Source organism: Podarcis gaigeae (genome assembly GCF_964106915.1).
Source record: "Podarcis gaigeae genome assembly, chromosome: 5".
Lineage (NCBI taxonomy): Eukaryota > Metazoa > Chordata > Lepidosauria > Squamata > Lacertidae > Podarcis > Podarcis gaigeae.
Genome location: NC_139681.1, coordinates 46,731,932 through 46,752,484, shown reverse-complemented (window position 1 = coordinate 46,752,484; position 20,553 = coordinate 46,731,932). Strand labels below are relative to the sequence as shown.

The 20,553-nt window shown below is 40.3% G+C and overlaps 1 protein-coding gene across 1 annotated transcript in view; it reads left to right on the top strand.

Annotated features, from left to right (window-relative positions):
- DMBT1 (deleted in malignant brain tumors 1) overlaps window positions 1-20,553 on the top strand; it is a gene marked incomplete at its 3' end in the record, with an annotated part of 86,249 nt that overhangs the window by 3,678 nt on the left and 62,018 nt on the right. Inside the window, exons 5-26 of the mRNA XM_083738610.1 lie at window positions 1,136-1,447; window positions 2,373-2,678; window positions 3,683-3,712; window positions 3,864-3,884; window positions 4,001-4,030; window positions 5,721-5,894; window positions 6,345-6,368; window positions 7,066-7,092; window positions 7,769-7,916; window positions 8,033-8,217; window positions 9,267-9,296; window positions 9,668-9,697; window positions 9,858-9,896; window positions 10,385-10,696; window positions 11,226-11,249; window positions 11,507-11,542; window positions 13,996-14,307; window positions 14,841-14,864; window positions 15,122-15,157; window positions 15,997-16,175; window positions 17,118-17,509; window positions 18,767-19,038. Of these exons, the coding sequence (XP_083594736.1) occupies window positions 1,136-1,447; window positions 2,373-2,678; window positions 3,683-3,712; window positions 3,864-3,884; window positions 4,001-4,030; window positions 5,721-5,894; window positions 6,345-6,368; window positions 7,066-7,092; window positions 7,769-7,916; window positions 8,033-8,217; window positions 9,267-9,296; window positions 9,668-9,697; window positions 9,858-9,896; window positions 10,385-10,696; window positions 11,226-11,249; window positions 11,507-11,542; window positions 13,996-14,307; window positions 14,841-14,864; window positions 15,122-15,157; window positions 15,997-16,175; window positions 17,118-17,509; window positions 18,767-19,038 (2,943 nt within the window). The remainder of the gene's footprint in view (window positions 1-1,135; window positions 1,448-2,372; window positions 2,679-3,682; window positions 3,713-3,863; window positions 3,885-4,000; window positions 4,031-5,720; window positions 5,895-6,344; window positions 6,369-7,065; window positions 7,093-7,768; window positions 7,917-8,032; window positions 8,218-9,266; window positions 9,297-9,667; window positions 9,698-9,857; window positions 9,897-10,384; window positions 10,697-11,225; window positions 11,250-11,506; window positions 11,543-13,995; window positions 14,308-14,840; window positions 14,865-15,121; window positions 15,158-15,996; window positions 16,176-17,117; window positions 17,510-18,766; window positions 19,039-20,553) is intronic.

Here is a 20,553-nt window from a genome sequence, read left to right as displayed (position 1 = left end):
TCTTGTGGAGGAGCCACATGAAGAAGGGCCTTAGATGATGATCACAGACAAAAGTAAATGGATCTGGATAATTGGAATGGTAGGTACTGAAATAATAGGTCCATTTGTATTGTGCTGTACAAGAACTTCCATCACAACCTATCAAAGGCCTTTTTCATGTCTCATGCCAAGGTAAATGAAGGACCACAGCAGTGTTTAATGACAACAATACTTCCTGCCAATATGTGCATTGCATTTGAATTGGCGCAAGTGATTATTATCTTTTCATTACAAGAATTGAACAATACTCCGTGTCTCGGTACCAGGAAATGGATTTTTAAAAAATTAGAATAACAAAGTGTAGCATTACTATAAGCAATGCCTTGACAGCATAAATACCATTAGACAGTAGCCCTCTGTCCAACTATAATGAGATAAACTAAAAATATCAAATTGCATGGCACGCCCTTTCAAATTTCATTCCTATATATTCTGGTGCATGCTTAATCAACTTAGAAGGCAATCAGGCAAAAATGAGTTCCTTCCTGATCTTTACTTGGCTGTTCCTGTTTAATGAAATATGTCTGAGTGCATCAGGTAATATGGCTTAAATTCTGAACATTCTTGCTCTTGCTCTTTCTTGTTCCTCTTCTCTATGCTGACCTTACAAGTTGCTAGTTAATGATGGGAAGAATTTGGTGCAAAGGAACACATGAAGCTGACTTGAGTATTTAAGACTCCATCAAAACATACAAGCTATTCTCAATATAGATGTTGTTAGTTTCATCCTAAATTTGGGGAAATCTTACCTGCTTTTGAAAATTCTAATATATTGATGATGTGCAAGTATGAGCACACTCGTCGGTGCCTCCCTCTTTTTCTCGTCCCAAGTGTGGCATTTTTGCCTATTACAATACAGCAGGTAACCTTGGAAGTCATACATTTCTTTTCCCTACAGCCAAATATCTTTGCTTTTTGATGGACTAGAATCTCAAAATCTTTGGGATTAAAATATAGGGGCCTAATGCAGTCATATCTGTCTTATGGAATGAAATTTCCATGTAGTATTACTGAGTGCTCATTGTGTTGACCAGTTTTCCAATGTAGTGTTTCATTGTCTTGTTTATGTAATATTTATTTTTTGCATATTCCAAAGAACATTCCTTGCGATTAGTTAATGGAAGAAACAGATGTGAAGGTCGCCTTGAAGTATATCATAATGGCAACTGGGGAACAGTATGTGATGATCTTTGGAGCATGAATAATGCACATGTGGTCTGCAGAGAGCTTGGATGTGGACCAGCTCAGTCAGCACCAGGAAGTGCCCGTTTTGGTCCAGGCTCAGGCAACATCCTCCTGGACGATGTACAGTGCACAGGAAGTGAATCTTCCCTACTTCAGTGTTCTCACATAGGTTGGGGGACACACAACTGTGGTCATTCTGAAGATGCCAGTGTCATTTGCTCAGGTATTACTTAATAACTCTAGCTGTCCTTATGAAAGGAATTCAGTTTTGGAATCTGTCTGGATTTCTGTAAGGAAATGGGTGTTGCAAAACAAAACCCCCCCCCATCAAAATAGTACCTTTGAATTATTTAAAACAATCCAAAATGCAAAAATAGTCCCTAGTCTGCTGCATTGGCAAAATTCTCCCCATTCCAAGACATTTAATGCAATAGAAAAGCTCTTGCTAGCTGCCTTCACAAAGTCCAAAAAGTTATCGCACCCTGTCTTCTGCCTGGCCCTGGAATCTTCTGTGAATTGCGCTTGCCAAAGGGAGTTGAAACCCTCTGGGGTTCCAGTGGCACACTGCTGGCAGCACTAAGTGGTTTTTTAAAGAGTGTGTATGCTCTGTTTGTTGCTTTAACTTCCCACAAAGTTTCAGTGAGAACCAAGGCTTCTTGCACTCAAGTTCCAGGAATCAAAAAGCCTCTGCTCAGTTGATCAGTAGAAGGAATGGGAAACAGAGAATTGCAGGTGTAGGATATTACCAGGCTACGTCCTTCAACTTTCCTGACTTTCCCGAAAAAATCGGTGGGGGGGGGGGGGAGGAAGTATTTAAAGCAGGGGTAGCTAAAATACAGCCTTCTAGGTGTTGTTAAACTACAGTTCCCATCATCCCTGGCTACTGACCATGCTGGCCGGGGCTCATAGGGGTTGGGGTCCAACAGTGTCAAGAGCCGAGAGTAAGTCATCTCTAATTCAAAGCAACTATCCCCAGTGCCATCTAACAGAACAATGTACAATAGGCACTGTTAATGTCTATTGAGTCTTTATTTTCTTTCAATGTGCAATTGGGTTGATCTTAATGGTGGGAAAAGGAAATAATCAACATATTTTTGACTTGTTTGACAATAAGAAATACCTTTCTAAATATTTAAATATTTCCATAGCCTTGAGATTGGTTAATGGAGGCAACAGATGTGAAGGTCGCCTTGAGGTATATCATAATGGCAACTGGGGAACAGTCTGTGATGACATTTGGAATCTCAATCATGCACACGTCGTCTGCAGAGAGCTTGGATGTGGACCAGCTCAGTCAGCACCAGGAAATGCCCATTTTGGTCCAGGCTCAGGCAACATCCTCCTGGACAATGTGCAGTGCACAGGAAGCGAATCTTCCCTGCTTCAGTGTTCTCACAGAGGTTGGGGAACACATGACTGTGGTCATCATGAAGATGCCAGTGTCATTTGCTCAGGTACTCCTAGGCTGGGATAATATAGCTCACTAATACAATCAAGGGAATCGGGTGGGTCCTGAGAATGCAAATCTCAATCTGTGATTACAGCCACCTTGTAATGTGAAGTCATTTGAGGGGGGTGCTTGCTTTGGCCTCTGCTTGTCTTCAAAGTGACATGTTCACTGTGAGAAGGTTATGGCTGAGTGGCACACCCACATGTTTGCATGCAAAGGTCCCACGTTTGGTGCACAGCATCTCCAGATGCTGCAGGGAGCTGCTGCAGAAAGTGGCATTGGGTCTTTTCGCAAGGCTGTTTACTGTAGACTTGGTACTGCTCATGCATTTGAGTTTTGCACAGCATCTACATTGCATAGTCTACATCAAAATGCAGCCACTCCCATATTATCTTCTCATTCAATCTAGATTGACTGGATCTTGGAGTGTTTAAATGTAGAAATAGGAAAAGTGTATTAAATGGGGGGGAGGGAATGGAATGACATTTTGATGAGGAGATTGGAACTGATATAGTTGCCTCCCCAGTTTGGGGGCATGTTAGTGACTGGAAATGCATTGAATCCTTCAGGATGGAAACACGTTGGATCCTCCCTAACATGGGTAAATGTGGTATAGATGGGAACTTTTTGCATCTTCGTCTGAAACCCTTTGCTCCATATTGATAGGACAAGATGCTTGGCACTGAGGAGGAGGGACTGATTGTCCTCTTCAAGGCTGGACAGCTCTTTCCACCCTTGGTGAGAAAGATCCAGTGCTTCCTATGGCCACAGGGACACCATCCCAGGGACCATAGATACGGTTGAAGGACATATTGTTTTTATATTCACTTAGTTTATTTCCCCCCGCCCCATTTTCAACAATTCACCATTCATTTACAAGTAAATGCTGTATACTTGTAAGATCATTTGGTATTAAAACAAAATTCACTGCCAGTGCTACCTCCCCCCCCCCCCATGGGTTTAATTGTAATGCTGCTTTGAATCCTTTTTGTTTGTTTCTTTTCAAAGCATTAACCACAGAATTCCCGCAAACCAGCGGTAAGGAAAATCTGCTACTTATTTTAAAATCTGCTGCATAATACATAATATGTATTAGATGACTTAGTATTAAAATTCATTGCTACAAAAGCTGGGATTTTCAGTAATGTTGCTCTTAATTCTTGTTTTTCCTATCTTTTGCAATAAACAGCCCCAGAAGTGCAAACAACTGGTAAGGAAAATCTGCTACATATTTAAAAGCATCACTTCAAAACACCATTTTTATTTTAGTGACATTTTAATTTACTTTGCAATTTCTCTTACTCTGTTATTTTGTTCCCCTTCAAGAACTAACTTCAGAAGAGCCTACTCCAGCTGGTAAGGGGGCTTCTAATCTTCTTCATAATAATGTGCTAAATCCTAGTCCTGAGAATGTACATGCAAATATCAAAGAATAGGTTTCTCCTGGAGAGCATCTGAAAATGAGAAACCTGGAAATTAGGTGGTATGTATGTTTTAAAGAACATGATCTGTTTGTGGCAGTCATTGACTGCCTCCATGAGGAGAATTATGCACAAATCTCCTCCAGAGATTTCCTTGACTTCCATTTTATTTTTATCCCATTGTTTATAACTCTGTTCCTCATGTCTTGTCTTGAAACTAGCATGGTTGCTTGTTGGTAGACAAGGAGATAATTATGGCTATAATCTTTACCTTGGTAGCTTTACATGAAATATATTTAATTTGTGGTTTTATACTTGTTCTGATTTTGAGTGGAGTGCCCTACCTGGGTGGATGGAGCAGCCAAGTTATTTTGTTGTCCCCGAGAGGGGGCAATGACAATAAAGATATTATTATTATTATTATTATTATTATTATTATTATTATTATTATTATTTTGACTGGCAGTTGGATCATTCAAAGGTGTTTTTCCAGAGTACGGCCAAATTAAAATTAGAATGAACAATTTTTGTCGGTTGGCAAGCGGGGGGAGGGGAAGGTACAAAAGGAGAATTCCTTGGATGCCAAGATCCAAGTTTGGGGCAAGTAGTCTTTTGTGAGAGAACCCCCCCCAAAAATGAAATCACAAAATATGCAGCAAAATGAAGTATGTAAGTATAGACTGTTAGAACTTTAAAATATGTTTTCCCAAGTGAATTCCAAAATAGTCCCCTCTTCCCACAGCATCAGAAAGCATGTTAGTTATATGGTGCTGGTTATCTCACAAAATTCTGTCATGTTAAGTATTCTAGCCCCTTGACATGTACACTTTGAACAGGAAGCCAAGATTTCACTTTAATAATGGAAGCAGCATTTTCACTGCTGGTCCTTTCTTTGCGTCTCTTTTAACTGGGTTGTTAAGATATTTTTATTCTGATGGGTTTTTGATGCATTTTAAGCATCCTACTTTATTTGCATTTTCACTTTGCAAGCAGCAGCGTTTAATGACAACAATACTTCCTGCCAATATGTGCATTGCATTTGAATTGGCGCAAGTGATTATGATCTTTTCATTACAAGAATTGAAACAATACTCCATTTCTTGGTACCAGGAAATGGATTTTTTTTTAAATTAGAATAACAAAGTGTAGCATTACTATAAGCAATGCCTTGACAGCATAAATACCATTAGACAGTAGCCCTCTGTCCAACTGTAATGAGATAAACTAAAAAATTGCATGGCACGCCCTTTCAGATTTCATTCCTATATATTCTGGTGCATGCTTAATCAACTTAGAAGGCAATCTGGCAAAAATGAGTTCCTTCCTGATCTTTACTTGGCTGTTCCTGTTTAATGAAATATGTCTAAGTGCATCAGGTAATATGGCTTAAATTCTGAACATTCTTGCTCTTGCTCTTTCTTGTTCCTCTTCTCTATGCTGACCTTATAAGTTGCTAGTTAATGATGGGAAGAATTTGGTGCAAAGGAACACATGAAGCTGACTTGAGTATTTAAGACGCCATCAAAACATGCAAGCTATTCTCAATATAGATGTTGTTAGCTTCATCCTAAATTTGGCAAAATCTTACCTGCGTTTGAAAATTCTAATATATTGATGATGTGCAGGTCTGAGCAGAAGAAACTGGGGAAAGTCAATGAGGAAAGGCAGAAAAGAATTAGAATGTGAAAATGAGTATGTACAGGATATTTTTGATGATGAAGGACTATTAGATATCATGGCTGGGGGCACAGTTCCGTACAGATTTACTATGACGAATGATGTCTCAGTTCCAGATAAGAGTAGGAATCATACAGAATCAAGCCTCCAACTGAATAATTAGACATTCAGTTGCAATTTTGTTGCCTTCTCTCTGTGTACACACAATTGAAAATAATGAATACCCAGTGAAGAGTGCTCTAGTGAGCACAGGTTTTAGCTGGAGGACATCGTGAGCATTAGATGTAAATGCTCACAAAGGTGTAAGAATATGTATCTACCTTCACTGTCTTTCCATTTTCCAAGTCCCAAAAGGCAAGGGAAGGCAAGGGGAGCAGGGATGGTGGCAAACAGCCCTTGCGTCAAGCTCCGGCAGGACCAGTACCAAACAGTGCACCTCACTCCTAATCTGCCTAGGCCAGAATTGGTTGGTATTTGTGGGGAAACAAGTCCTTCAGGGGTGTTTTATGTGTGCCAAAGTAATATACAGTACTGATATTTAGATTTGCTGATCAATGTTCCTATTTCTTTAGGAACAACTATTGCAGAAACTACTGGTGAGTGCCTTCCTCTTACTTTTTCTCATCCCAAGTGTGCCTTTTTTCACAAGCAAGATTGTCTGCTACATGGAGCGCATGCGCGTTTCGGTGAAAAATGTTCCTAAGGTAGCTGATCCATTGTTTTGACACAAAGGAAAAATGAAAAAGACTTTGGGGGTGAAAATTCCTTGTGGTGCCTGTTGCCGTTTCTAGGCTGTGGTTAGCCATTTCTGATTTAAATGGAAGTAAATCAGGTTGTCCACCCCACCCCACCTCAAATATGAATGGTTTGGCAAACTGTTGAATTCCTTGTGAACAGGTTTATCATTCTAAAAAGAGAACCTTTGTCTTTAAACCTATGCTGGGGGTGGGGCAAGGAGCTAAGCTGGATTCATTGGGCTTGTGGGTCCTTATTCCTGATGGCAGCTCTCTGCTTGTGGTGCATGGATCATTTGATAAGCAGATTTGGAAGCTACAGCAAACCTCCACTGCCTTTCCATTCTCCAAGGCCCAGAAACTGACCTTAGGCCAAGGGAAGCAGAGGCAGCAGAGATGGTGGCAGAATAAACCTCCCCTCTATGCCACATTCTAGAGAGAATTGGTTGGTATTTGTGGGGAAAGAAGCCCTTCAGGAGTGTTTTAAACCTGCCATAATAAACAAACAAACAAACAAACAAACGTTTAAATTTGCTGATCATTGTTCATCTTTCTTTAGGACCAACAACTTCTGCACAAAGTACTGGTGAGTGCCTGCCTTCTACTTTTTCACATTCCAAGTGTGGCTTTTTTGCAAGCAGGACTGTCTGCTACATGGTGGAGTGTCTAAGCTTCAGTGAGAAATGTTTTTAAGGTTGCTGAGTCATATATTTTTTGACACAAAGCAAAAAGGGAAACGACTTTGAAAAGTTGCATGGAAATTCACAAATAAGTGTGGAACTGGAAGTAATGGGCATGTTGTATTGCGAAGCATAAACACCTGATTTAGAATAAAAACACTGTTCCTTCTTTCCCTTGTTCTCTGATCAAGAAAACATCACTTTTTTGAAATGTTGTATTTCTAGCCTGATAAAATAGCATTTAAAAAACAAACAAACAAACAAACATATTGATTGGGTGGGCCCATGAAATATATCCTGTGTTATAGAGGATCCTATGCTGGAGATTGGGTAACCTGGATTCACTGGGCTTATGGGTCTAGTCCTTATTCCTCTACTGATGGCAGCTCATTGCTTGTGGTACATGGGTCATTTGGCTGAAATGACTGTTTCGCAAGACAAGCAAACCTGATATTTCTGGTGGCTGAAGGAAAAAGAAGGACCACAAGAAGCTCAGTCCTTGGTGAAGATAGAGAATTGTTACCAGGATTGCTTTGGGGGGGGGGGACTGAGATAATCAGTGTTTAATTGTATGTTTACTAGGAATCCATGGATGTGGCAATACTTTCTCAAATCCATATCAGTCATTTTATGGCCCGTATTACAATGGTGATGGAAGCATCATACAGTGTCTCTGGACAATCCATTCCCATGATTCTAGCCCTATAGTGCTAACTCTTGACTATCTGAAGTAAGTACTGATACTGCAAACTTTGGGATGGGATGGGATGGGATGGGATGGAATGGGACGGCACCCAGGAGCTCTTGCTTGAAGTAAGATGGTTTTGTCCTCTTTTATCTTCACAGTTTAGACTGTACTCATGAATATATTCATGTCTACGATGGAAATATTTATCAATCAGCACTACTTGGGAATATATGCAGTGGCTGGAGCTGGGTATTCACTTCCTATACAGGCACTATGACAGTTCTGCTCCGCAGACAGTCCTATCGTACAGGCTCTGGCTTTTTTGCCTATTACAATATAGCAGGTAATCTTGGAACTCATACATTTCTTTCCCTACAGCCAAATATCTTTGATTTTTGTTGGACGAGAATCTCAACACTTTTGGCATCTGAGATTTTGTTTTGGGAATAAAATATAGGGCCTAATGCAGCCAAAGTCCTCCTCATGGAGCAAAATTTTGGAAGAGTTAGATCATTCACCCAACTCTCATGGGCCAGTGTGGGTTGGGAAAAGAGCTATTTATTAAAATAAAATAAAATAAAATAAAATAAGTACTGCCCATAAGATTTACGTTGTATATGCATCTGTATCGCTAGGATCAAGTCAGTCTGTTGTGGACCCATTTTGTGTCTTTCCCATAAGATTTGTTATTTGGGCCCAAATCAGCTCGGAATTTCTGTTTTCCCCACATTGGCTATACTGCCCTACCCCGTCACAGAATTGCTTGGTGTTTGTAGGCTAATGAGCCCCTCAAGAGTTTTGTAAGCCTGCCAAATTGCTGGCAGATCCCTCCAGAGGGTTTTGTGCATTACAGCCACCTTGTAATGTGAAGTCAGTTGAGGGGGGTGCCTGCTGTGACCTCTGCTTGTCTTCAGAGTGCCATGTTCACTGTGGGAAGGCCATGGCTGAGTGGCACAGCACATGTTTGCATGCAAAGGTTTTGTGCACAGCATCTCCAGGTGGTGCTGGGAGGGATTACATCTGAAGAACCAGGGAGCTGCTGCAGAAAGTGGCATTGGGTCTTTTCACAAGGCTGTTTACTGTGGACTTGGTACTGCTCATGCATTCGAGTTTTGCACAGCATCAGCATGGCATAGTTTACATCAAAATGCAGCCACTCCCATATTATCTTCTCATTTAATCTGGATTGACTTGATCTTGGAGTGTTTAAATGTAGAACTAGGAAAACTGAATTAAATGGGAGGGGGGGAGAATACGGAATGACATTTTGATGAGGAAATTGGAACTGATATAGCTGCCTCCCCAGTTTGGGGGCATGTTAAGTGACTGGAAATGCAAATGGGTTTAATTGTAATGCTGATCTGAATCCTTTTTGTTTGTTTCTTTTCAAAGCATTAACCACAGAATTCCCGCAAACTACCGGTAAGGAAAATCTGCTACATATTTCCTAATCTGCTACATAATACATAATATGTATTAGATGACTTAGTATTAAAACAAAATTCACAGCTACAAAGCTGGGATTTTCAGTAATGTTGCTCTTAATTCTTGTTTTCCCTATATTCCTATCTTTTCAAAGCATTAACCACAGAATTCCCGCAATTGTGCAAGGAAAATGTATATTTTAGTGAAAGAGAATAAATATTAAAATGACATGCATTTTCATGATTTTTAAAAAAGAATAATAATTGCAAAATGATATGGAAATTCACTGCTACAAAAATTCACTGCTACAAAAGCTAGGATTTTCAGTATTGTTGCTCTTAATTCTTGTTTTTCCTATCTTTTCAAAGTATTAACCACAGAATTCCCGCAAACTACCGGTAAGGAAAATCTGCTACTTATTTAAAAATCTGCTACATAATACATACTATGTATTAGATGACTTAGTATCTAAGATGTCAACCTCATGCCTTCACTTTTAGATGGTTCAGAACTTAAATGCCAAAAGATCTAACTTCTGTCATGTGTTTGTTTCTGCAGAAGAAGTTCCTACAAGTGAAACAGCAGTTTCACCCAGAGGTAAGTTCAGTGTTTGCTGTAAGATAGGCCTGTGAAAATTGGGGAGAATGAGCAAGAACATTGGAGTCAAATCCAAGGCTTAAAAGTTCCTTTAAGAAAGGAACCAGCTTAAGTTACGTTCAGCATGACCCAAAAGGAACTTGTTCTGGTTCACATTGCTTCCTGTAGAAAACACACATGCTCAGGTCACTGCATTGGTCACATTAACATTTCTTTTTTGGAGGGGAGTATATTTTGCACAATTGCAAGGAAACCCCTAACATAGAACACATTTGTTTTTTCAAGGCAATATAGAACTGGGGAGATATGTTAAGTTTCATCAGTTATGAATGTAAAAGGCCTCCATAGCAACTACTCTCTTGATGAGCTGCACAAAGTCAACATGTTGAAATCCTGATGCCATTAGAGTCTGATGCTTAGGTTAGGGATGGGGAGAACCTGAGTTTACAAGTCTTGCCTTTGTAAGAATGATATTTTATTGTTCCAAGATGCTCCCATGAGACTGGTCGGGGGGAACAACATGTGTGAAGGACGCGTGGAACTGAACTACAGAGGAAGCTGGGGGACAGTCTGTGATGATGGATGGGACTTAAATGACGCACAGGTTGTCTGCAGAAAGCTTGGATGTGGATTGGCTTTGTCAGCACCAGGAAGTGCCTATTTTGGCCATGGCTCTGGCCAGATTCTCCTGGATGATGTAAACTGCAGAGGGAATGAACCTTCTCTGGAGCTGTGCTCTCATCCGGGATGGGAACGTCACAACTGTGGTCATCATGAAGACGCTGGTGTCATCTGCTCAGGTAACTTTCTGATCCTTTGTATTTAGTCTTCTAATATATTTCTAACAGTGGAGATCTCATTGCAGGAAGCCAAAGGAATGGTGAAATGGTATAAAGTCTATTGGGTAAATTCTGTGGCCACACTTCTGCTTCCTATTGGCATTATTACCTATATATTTTTTATTAAAAAACCTTAAAGGGGCATCTGTGCAATATTCTCCACTCTTCCCAAGATGGAGGTAAATTCTGTAGAAAGAGGCAAATAACCTGCTGTGGTGCCATCCCTCCAGTTTCAACAGGAAAGCAAGGCATGAGTGTCAGTTGCTCTGGTCAAGGAAAGATCCTATGTTGCCATGCAGATGGAAATAGGCAGGAATCATTGCAGTGTCTTTATCCTTACAGAGAATCAGCATTGGAAATCTGTGCTGCTGGATTGTAACAAAATAGATGCAGAATATCAACCAGCAGATGTCACTGTTTTATGTACATCAAGGGTCTTTTTCTTAATAGTTATGCTGGCTGAATATTTTTATTATTTGTTCATCCACAGCTTCCGGACGACCTAATACAACAGGTACATTTTATTTCTTATTTGTCTGATTCTCTTAGCATTTGAGGGCACCTTTTTATTGATGCTCCTTCTTCCAAATCATGGCTTCCATTTTTATCTTTGTTTATAACCAAAGCCTAATGTTAAACTGACCATGTATGATGAAAATATTGCCCTTCTCAGAATTGGTGGGGCAAATTCCACCTCATGCCTACACTTTTAGATTGTGCAGAATTTAAATTTGTATAGATTTCACTTTAGTCATGCTTTTGTTTCTGCAGCTCTTCCTACAAGTTCCACAGCAGTTAAATCCAGAAGTAAGTTCAAAGTTCTCCATAAGATATACTTTTGAAAATCGGGGAGAATGAGTAAGAAGCTTGGAATCAAATCAAAGGCTTGAAAGTTTGTTTTAAAAAGGAACTAGTTCAATTCAAGTTTACCTCTTTTAGCCGTTTAGTTCATGTTCAGTTCAAAGTTCAGTTCTAGTACATCCCACATATCCTTTCCAATTTGTTTTCAGCATTCAGAATGTTATAACTTGTTCCTGTATAATATCTACGTAAGAAGACTTCAATATAATCCTTATGTTTGGAAGCCAAAATAATATATAGTATTTAAAAAAGACAAATAAAAGAATGAACCTAAAGATGAACTAAAAATTGCTGAATGTTCTACCCCCCAAAATGAACTTAATCACATTCAGTTCAGCCTGCAATCATAGGAACTGCTTTCAGGTGGAGTTCAAAGATTTTTGAATTATGTGAATTTCGTGAACTAGATCATTCCAAACACTGAGTCAAATGCAGTCTACCTAACTAGTCTGAATAAAATGTCTGACGCTTGCAGAGATGTAATTGTGTTTAAGATAAACCTTCTGTCACAGGTACAGTGTGGACACAGGTAAGGAAGTCACAGGCAACCCTTCTTCTTTGCAAAGTGCCTCAGGAGGAGGTGATGTGCAAAGAGGAAGGGATGGAAGGGAAGGGAACACTTCATCCTTCACTGCCCAGTTGCTCTTCTTCTGAAATTTTCTCCTCCCTTATGGTGTTTGAGACTCAGGGATACCATTCAACAGTGGCTGTGAAACCAAGTAGATTGAAAAATCATCTAAAGGAGGGGAACAACTGGCAGAGGAAAGTTTGAGCATTCTGCTCAGTTCTGTCCCTTCTCTGATGCAATTAAACACTCCTGAGAGGACTTTCTAAGGGAGATTGAGTCAGCAGGGGCTTTCGATGCAGCTTCTCCTTCCTATTGGCATTATTACAGATGCTCCTTTAAGTCTTTTTAATAATATATATATATATATATATATATATATATATATATATATATGCAGGTTTTGGTGTCCTCGGGTGTCTTCCCGTGTAAAAGTTGGGGTGTCTAGGCTTTTACACGGGAAGACACCCGAGGACACCAAAACCTGCATTCCTGTACCCGTGAAAATCTACGAAAGCATATATATATATATATATATATTATTAAAAAGACTTAAAGGAGCATCTGTGCAATATTCTCTGCTCCTCCCAAGATGGAGGTGCATTCTGAAGAAAGAGGCAAATAACTTGTTGTGGTGACATCCCTCCAGTTTCAACAGGAAAGCAAGGCATGGGCGTCAGTTGCTCTGGTCAAGGAAAGATCCTATGTTGCCGTGCAGATGGAAGGAGGCAGGATTAATTACAGTGCCTTTCTTCTTACAGAGAACCGACACTGCGTGCAGTTATTCTGGGTATCTGTTGGATTGTAACAAAATAGATGCAGAATATCAACCAGCAGATGTCACTATTTCATGTACATCAAGGGTCTTTTTCTTAATATTAATGCTAGCTGAATATTTTTATTATTTGTTTATCCACAGCTTCCGAAGGACCTCATACAACAGGTACATTTTATTTCTTATTTGTCTGATTCTCTCAGCATTTGAGGGCACCTTTTTATTGATGCTCCTTCTTCCAAATCATGGCTTACATTTTTATCTTTGGACATGAACAAAGCCCAGAGCTAAACAGGCTCATTGGACCATGTATGGTGGTAATATTGACCTGCTCGTCATTGGTTTGGCCCAAGTGACGGTACAGAAGTCAACCTCATGCCTACAGTTTTAGATGGCTCAGAACTTAAATGCCAAAAGATCTCACTTTTGTCATGTTTGTTTCTGCAGAAGACGTCCCTACAAATGAACCGACAGTTTCACCCAGAGGTGAGTTCAGTGTTCGCCGTAAGGTAGACCTGTGAAAATTGTGGAGAATGAGCAAGAATATTGGAGTCAAATCAAAGGCTTGAAAGTTCCTTTAAGAAAGGAATCAGTTTAAGTTTAAGTTCAGCATGACTCAAAAGGAACTCGTTCCGGTTCATATTGCTGCCTTTACAAAACATATGTGTTCAGTCCACTGCAGTGCACCCTCCATTCAAGGTCATGGAAAGTATGCTTGGCAAGTTCAAAAAAAGGAACTTTTTCTTTTGACAGGAATAATGTATCATTAACATTTCTTTTTGGGAGGGGAGTATATTTTGCACAATTGCAAGGAATCCCCTAACATACAACGCATTTGTTTTTTCAAGGCAATATAGAACTGGGGAGATATGATAAGTTTCATTAGTTATGAATGCAAAAGGCCTCCACAGCAACTAATCTCTTGATGAGCTGCACAAAGTCAACATGTTGAAATCCTGATGCCATTAGAGTCTGATGCTTAGGTTAGGGATGGGGAGAACCTGAGTTTACAAGTCTTGCCTTTGTAAGAATGATATTTTGATATTTTATTGTTCTAAGATGTTCCCATGAGACTGGTCGGTGGGAACAACATGTGTGAAGGACGCGTGGAACTGAACTACAGAGGAAGCTGGGGGACAGTCTGTGATGATGGATGGGACTTAAATGACGCACAGGTTGTCTGCAGAAAGCTTGGATGTGGATTGGCTTTGTCAGCACCAGGAAGTGCCCGCTTTGGCCGAGGCTCTGGCCAGATTCTCCTGGATGATGTAAACTGCAGAGGGAATGAACCTTCTCTTGAGCTGTGCTCCCATCGGGGCTGGGGAAGTCACAACTGTGGTCATCATGAAGACGCTGGTGTCATCTGCTCAGGTAACTTTCCGATCCTTTGTATTTAGTCTTCTAATATATTTCTAACAGTGGAGATCTCATTGCAGGAAGCCAAAGGAATGGTGAAATGGTATAAAGTCTATTGGGTAAATTCTGTGGCCACACTTCTGCTTCCTATTGGCATTTTTACATTTTATTATTATTGTTATTAAAAAGCATTAAAGGGGCATCTGTGCAATATTCTCCACTCCTCCCAAGATGAAGGTGAATTCTGTAGAAAGAGGCAAATAACCTGCTGTGGTGCCATCCCTCCAGTTTCAACAGGAAAGCAAGGCATGAGTGTCAGTTGCTCTGGTCAAGGAAAGATCCTATGTTGCCATGCAGATGGAAATAGGCAGGAATCATTGCAGTGTCTTTATCCTTACAGAGAATCAGCATTGGAAATCTGTTCTGCTGGATTGTAACAAAATAGATGCAGAATATCAACCAGCAGATGTCACTGTTTTATGTACATCAAGGGTCTTTTTCTTAATAGTTATGCTGGCTGAATATTTTTATTATTTGTTCATCCACAGCTTCCGGACGACCTAATACAACAGGTACATTTTATTTCTTATTTGTCTGATTCTCTTAGCATTTGAGGGCACCTTTTTATTGATGCTCCTTCTTCCAAATCATGGCTTCCATTTTTATCTTTGTTTATAACCTAAGCCTAATGTTAAACTGACCATGTATGATAAAAATATTGCCCTTCTCAGAATTGGTGGGGCAAATTCAACCTCATGCCTACACTTTTAGATTGTGCAGAATTTAAATGCGTATAGATTTCACTTTAGTCATGCTTTTGTTTCTGCAGCTCTTCCTACAAGTTCCACAGCAGTTAAATCCAGAAGTAAGTTCAAAGTTCTCCATAAGATATACTTTTGAAAATCGGGGAGAATGAGTAAGAACCTTGGAATCAAGTCAAAGCCTTGAAACTTAATCACATTCAGTTCAGCCTGCAATTATAGGAACTGCTTTCAGGTGTAGTTCAAAGATTTTGAATTCTGTGAATTTCGTAAACTAGTTAATTCCAAGCACTGAGTCAAATGCAATCTACCAAACTAATCTCAATACAATGTCTGATGCTTACAGAGATGTACGGTAATTGTGTTTAAGATAAATCTTCTGTCACTGGTACAGTGTGGACACAGGAAAGGAAGTCACAGGCAAAGTACCTTAGGAGGAGGTGATGTGCAAAGAGGAAGGGATGGAAGGGAAGGGAACAATTCAGCCTTCACTGCCCAGTTGCTTTTCTTCTGAAATTTTCTCCTCCTCCTTTTCTTCTGAAATTTTCTTCTGAAATTTCTTCTGAAATTTTCTCCTCCCTTATGGTGTTTGAGACTCGGGGATACCTTTCAACAGTGGCTGTGAAACCAAGTAGATGGGGAAATCATCTAAAAGAGGGGGACAAGTGGCAGAGGAAAGTTTGAGCATTCTGCTCAGTTCTGTCCCTTCTCTGATGCAATTAAACACTCCTGAGAGGACTTTCTAAGGGAGATTAAGTCAGCAGGTGGTTTGGATGCAGCTGCACAATGGCATAATGGGGTTGGGGGGTTGGATTGATCTGGAACTCCATGCAATACATTTGTGGGAAGAGGGTGGCCCCATGCGAAATTGAGCAATTACATTTAACAGAAGTGTTTTTGCGTGTTACACAATTCAATGCTGCTTCTGTGTGCTATCGTTTAGCCCTTTCATGTTCTGGAGAATACATGGTTGCACGCATCAGCAAAGCGTATCTCCGGTTGCTGGGTTATAATGAATGGAGTCTGTACCTGAATTCTTCAGACCCTTTCTGCGCACCTCAGATTACACAATACTATGTGGTCTTCAATATACCATTCAGTGGGTGTGGCACAATAAGACAGGTAAGAAAAAGAGCTTTAAAAACTAAAACTACATTCTGCCATTATCTATGTAAGCTTTGTAAACTTGCTGTTTTAAAGATGGGGAAAGTATTCTATCTTTTGGTCCAGCAAACACTAACATTAAGGGAACCTTTAGGAAATCCACACTGCTTCTTTTCTACCCTGCCATGAATCCAGATTCCTCCTCTTTCTTTTACTATGTTTAGAAGAAATATCTTGAGCCATGTGATCACTACTTAATGTTAGTCTTAACTGGGATTTGAGACTAGAATTCCAGATTAGTTTCGGAGTCTAGGATAAAGAGAAAATGCCAGCAATTTGCCATACCATCTAAAGCAGACGGTATTGCAGGTAAATTCTGACATTTCTCTTAATCATAGAAAAAGCAGGAGTGGGGAATTTGCTCCAGAAAGAGAAAGTGATGTGAGGAGGAAAGAAGCATATGTTCCTGAAATTGTCTCCCAAATTTAGTAAGCCAGCTAATTCTGGCCCTTTGAATATTTTGCATTTTAAAAAGTGTATATGTATAGTCCATTTTTTTGTCTCCAATTTCTTCTCTTTTGAGCACAAAACTCATAGTTTAAAAGAAAGAAAAAAGAATTTAAAAACTCTTAAAGAAATCCAACACGTTGAAAGTCAGGTGTCATCTCAACATTAATTACCTTTTAAAAAAAGAAAAGAAGAAACGTTGTAATATTTTTGCCTGTTTCTACATAAGTGTTTCTAGTTTCAGCTTCTTAAAGTATCTTACATTTCTTATTTTTCTCCTACCTTTTCCAAAAAAATTAAAATAAAATTTCTGAACATACAAGGTGACTTTCATAATTGTATGTCTGGAATGTCAGGACATTTTAAAGTGATTAAGTACAGAGGGTGTTTTATATATGGTGGTTACTGATTTATGCGTACTGTTGACATATCTCGTTTCCCCCTGTCCTTTAGCAGGCAAATAATGACACCATCATCTATTCCAACATAATCAAGACATCAGCTTCTGGTTATATCATTACAAGAAATAGTAACTTTCAGTTTCACGTCATGTGTGAAATGAACAAGACTGCTATTGTAGAGACAATTTTTGTTGCTCGTAATTCCACTGACATTACTGAACTAGGACATGGCAGTTACAATGTGACACTTGCCTTCTTTGATTCGTGGTCTTTCAACTATCAAATTCGCTCTTCTCCATACTTTGTGTCACTCAATCAAGCGCTCTACCTCCAAGCTACTCTCCACAGTTCTGATCCAAACTTAGTACTATTTCTAGATACGTGTGAAGCATCTCCAAACTCTGGTGACTTCACAACTCTGACCTATGACTTATGGAGGAGTGGGTGAGTATGTTTTAGATAAAAATGTTTAGATACAAACTTAGAAGAAACACTTGCCTTTTGGCTTATAAAGCAGCAGATTTAAGGCTAAACATGCACTCTTATTTACATTATGTAGAGTAAACCATACAGAGCTCAAATGGATTTTTGAGTAGGCACGCATAGGAGTGCACTTAAATGCTTATTTTTGTTATGGACAAGAGGAGTTGCTATTCTCTCAAACTTGAACATTAGCACACATTTTAATTCTGACATAATACTTCTTAAGAAAATCTAGAATGAACCCACTATGCTACCTACAAATATTTGCTACTGAATGGAATAATAAAGATGGATGTTTGCTGCTATTTTGTGTCATCATCCAAATTTTCTCATACAAATGCAAGGCAAAAGTATACTTTGAACTGGACTGAGCAAAGTGTTTTTGTTTTTGTTGCATACACATGATGTCCCTGCTAGATGTCTTTTTTGGTTGAGACTAACTTCCTAATTCTATGAAAGAAAATTAAACTATATCCATTTAGAACATTCAAAAATCTGTTCTGACTGACAGCCATAATCCCACTGTGGTCCTCCAGACACTGTACCACTTCCACTGCATTCTCCAACTGGGCTTGTGGAGTTGCCCCTACCCATTTAGAACATAAGAATATATGATAAGCCCTGCTGGATCAGACCAAAGGTCCATCTAGTCTAGTATCTTTTTCTCCAGTGGTCAACCAGATGCCTTTGAGAAGAGTGCACACAGGGCCTGATTGTCACAGCACTCTCTCCACGTGAGATTCCCTGCAACTCTCATTCAGAAACTTCACTGCCTTCAACAGTGGAGGTCAAAGGACAGCCATCAGTGCTCATAGTTACTGATAGCCCAAACCTCCATGAATTCGTTTAATCCCCATCCAAGTTGGTGGTCATCATCAGCATCTTGTGGGAGTGACTTCCAAAGTTTAACTATCAGCTGTGCTGTGTGAAGAAGCACTTTCCCTTGTCTTGATTTTCCCCCAACATTCATCTTCATCGGGTGGTCCTGAGTTCTAGTATCTTGAGAGACTGCTTTCATATATACTGAATTTGTCTTCTATTTTGCTCTCTGAAATCCACCTCCCACTTACTGAAGTTTCTTCCCATTCTTCCCCAACATGGTTCTTCATCTCCAGAGATAACATGCTTCAGAACTCCAGAAATGACTCCTATTAGTATTCTAAGTAAAGGATTCCTCTAAAGTCATTATCTAAACAAACCTGGTTCTTTTATTTTCAGATGTCCACGAGACTCTACCTTCAGATATCTGGGAAATCCAAGGAAAAATGAAGTTCGTTTCATGTTCAGCTCCTTTAAGTTTCTTAACTATCACAATGAAGTTTATTTGCGGTGCAAACTAGTAGTGTGTAAGGCATATGATTACTCATCCCGATGCTACCAAGGATGTTTAACTAGAAAGAAGAGGGATGCAGATGAACTTCAGGAGAAGGTTGATGTGGTTGTAGGACCAATCAAGCTTCAAAAAGAAGCTAAGGAAGACAAAAAGCAGGGTAACTTTTACTTATGATTCCTTTTCTTGTTACAGTGGTGATTCTAAAAATATATTCTGAAGTAGCACAAATTATACAATTTTTTGCTATTTTGCTAAACTGTATTTAAACCAATATTCTGATTTTGCTTGGCAAAAGCATAGTAACACCACACAATGAAACCTCATTCTACCTGGCTTCCCCTGTTAAGGTTTTGTTCCCCTGTTAAGGTCACGTTCCCTAATGGACAACTTTCTTGGAGTTCTATGCCAGGAGTGACTAGAGAGTCAGATGCAGAAGTGGACAGAGTGAAGAATTTGACTCATATTTATGTAGTATGTTACATTACAGACCCACAAAAGTCAGATGTTTCTATACAGACGCACAGACAGTAGTGGCCCATGTGACAACGTAGGTTGGGCATCGCTGCTCTCCAGGTTCCAAATCCAGCATGCTGCTGGCACTTACCGGGGTGAGAAGGGGTGTGACAAGGTGCGAGGACCTTGGAGCTGTCACACTGTGCAGTGCAGCAGAGCCAATTTGACACTCTTGCTATTGTGTGCCTGCCCAGCACTGGGATCCCCATACCTTGCACTTCCAGGCAATCAATATGTATTGTTGCAGTTCAAGGACACAATTCAGCCAGGCATCAACAGCAGAGAAGCATGAGGAGTAGAGTCCATGAAAGTTGTGACCTGGGAAGGCCCTAGATCTTTAGGAGGGATGAAAGTGGAAGTCTAAATCCTTTGGAAGAAGCTATAACATACTGGTCTATACAACTCTGGACTTTATTGATCTTCTGCATCCTTAGATTAATGTTTGTATGTGGTCCAAGATCTCATTTTAACTATTACCTCAGATGCAAATACAATGGAGGTGGGAAATATGTCTCTCTGTGTTACCGTATTTTTCTCTCTATAACACGCAGATTTTTTCTCCTAAAAAGGAAGGGGAAATGTCTGTGCGTGTTATAGAGCGAATGTGTGGTCCCTGGAGCTGAAAAATCAGGCAAAAATCAAATCGCGCTTCACAGAGAAGGGAAACCTGAAAAGAGGAAGCGGCTGCTTTCCTGCATTCTGCCTCAGGGTCTTACTGCCCACCCTCCTCTGTTTCGTTGCTGTGTTTGCTGAAACGGAACAAAGAGCAGGGAAAGCCCCTCCCCTCCAGGCAAGCAGAGGGGAATTCCTCTCTGTGCTCCAGTGCTGCTGGGGGAGAGGGAGAGAGAGGGGGAGGGAGGGGGAGGGAGAGAGAGGGGGAGGGAGAGAGAGGGGGAGGGAGAGAGAGGGGGAGGGAGGGAGAGAGAGAGGGGGAGGGAGAGAGAGGGGGAGGGAGAGAGAGGGGGGAGGGAGGGAGAGAGAGGGGGGGAGAGAGAGAGAGGGGGGAGGGAGGGAGGGAGGGAGGGAGAGAGGGAGAGAGAGAGAGAGAGAGAGAGAGAGAGAGAGAGATATGGCTGGCTTGGGTGGGGGAAAACTTTTACCTTTCTTTCCTCCCTCCCGTTAAATCCCTCTCCTGCATTCTTAGCCAGCTGCTTCTCTG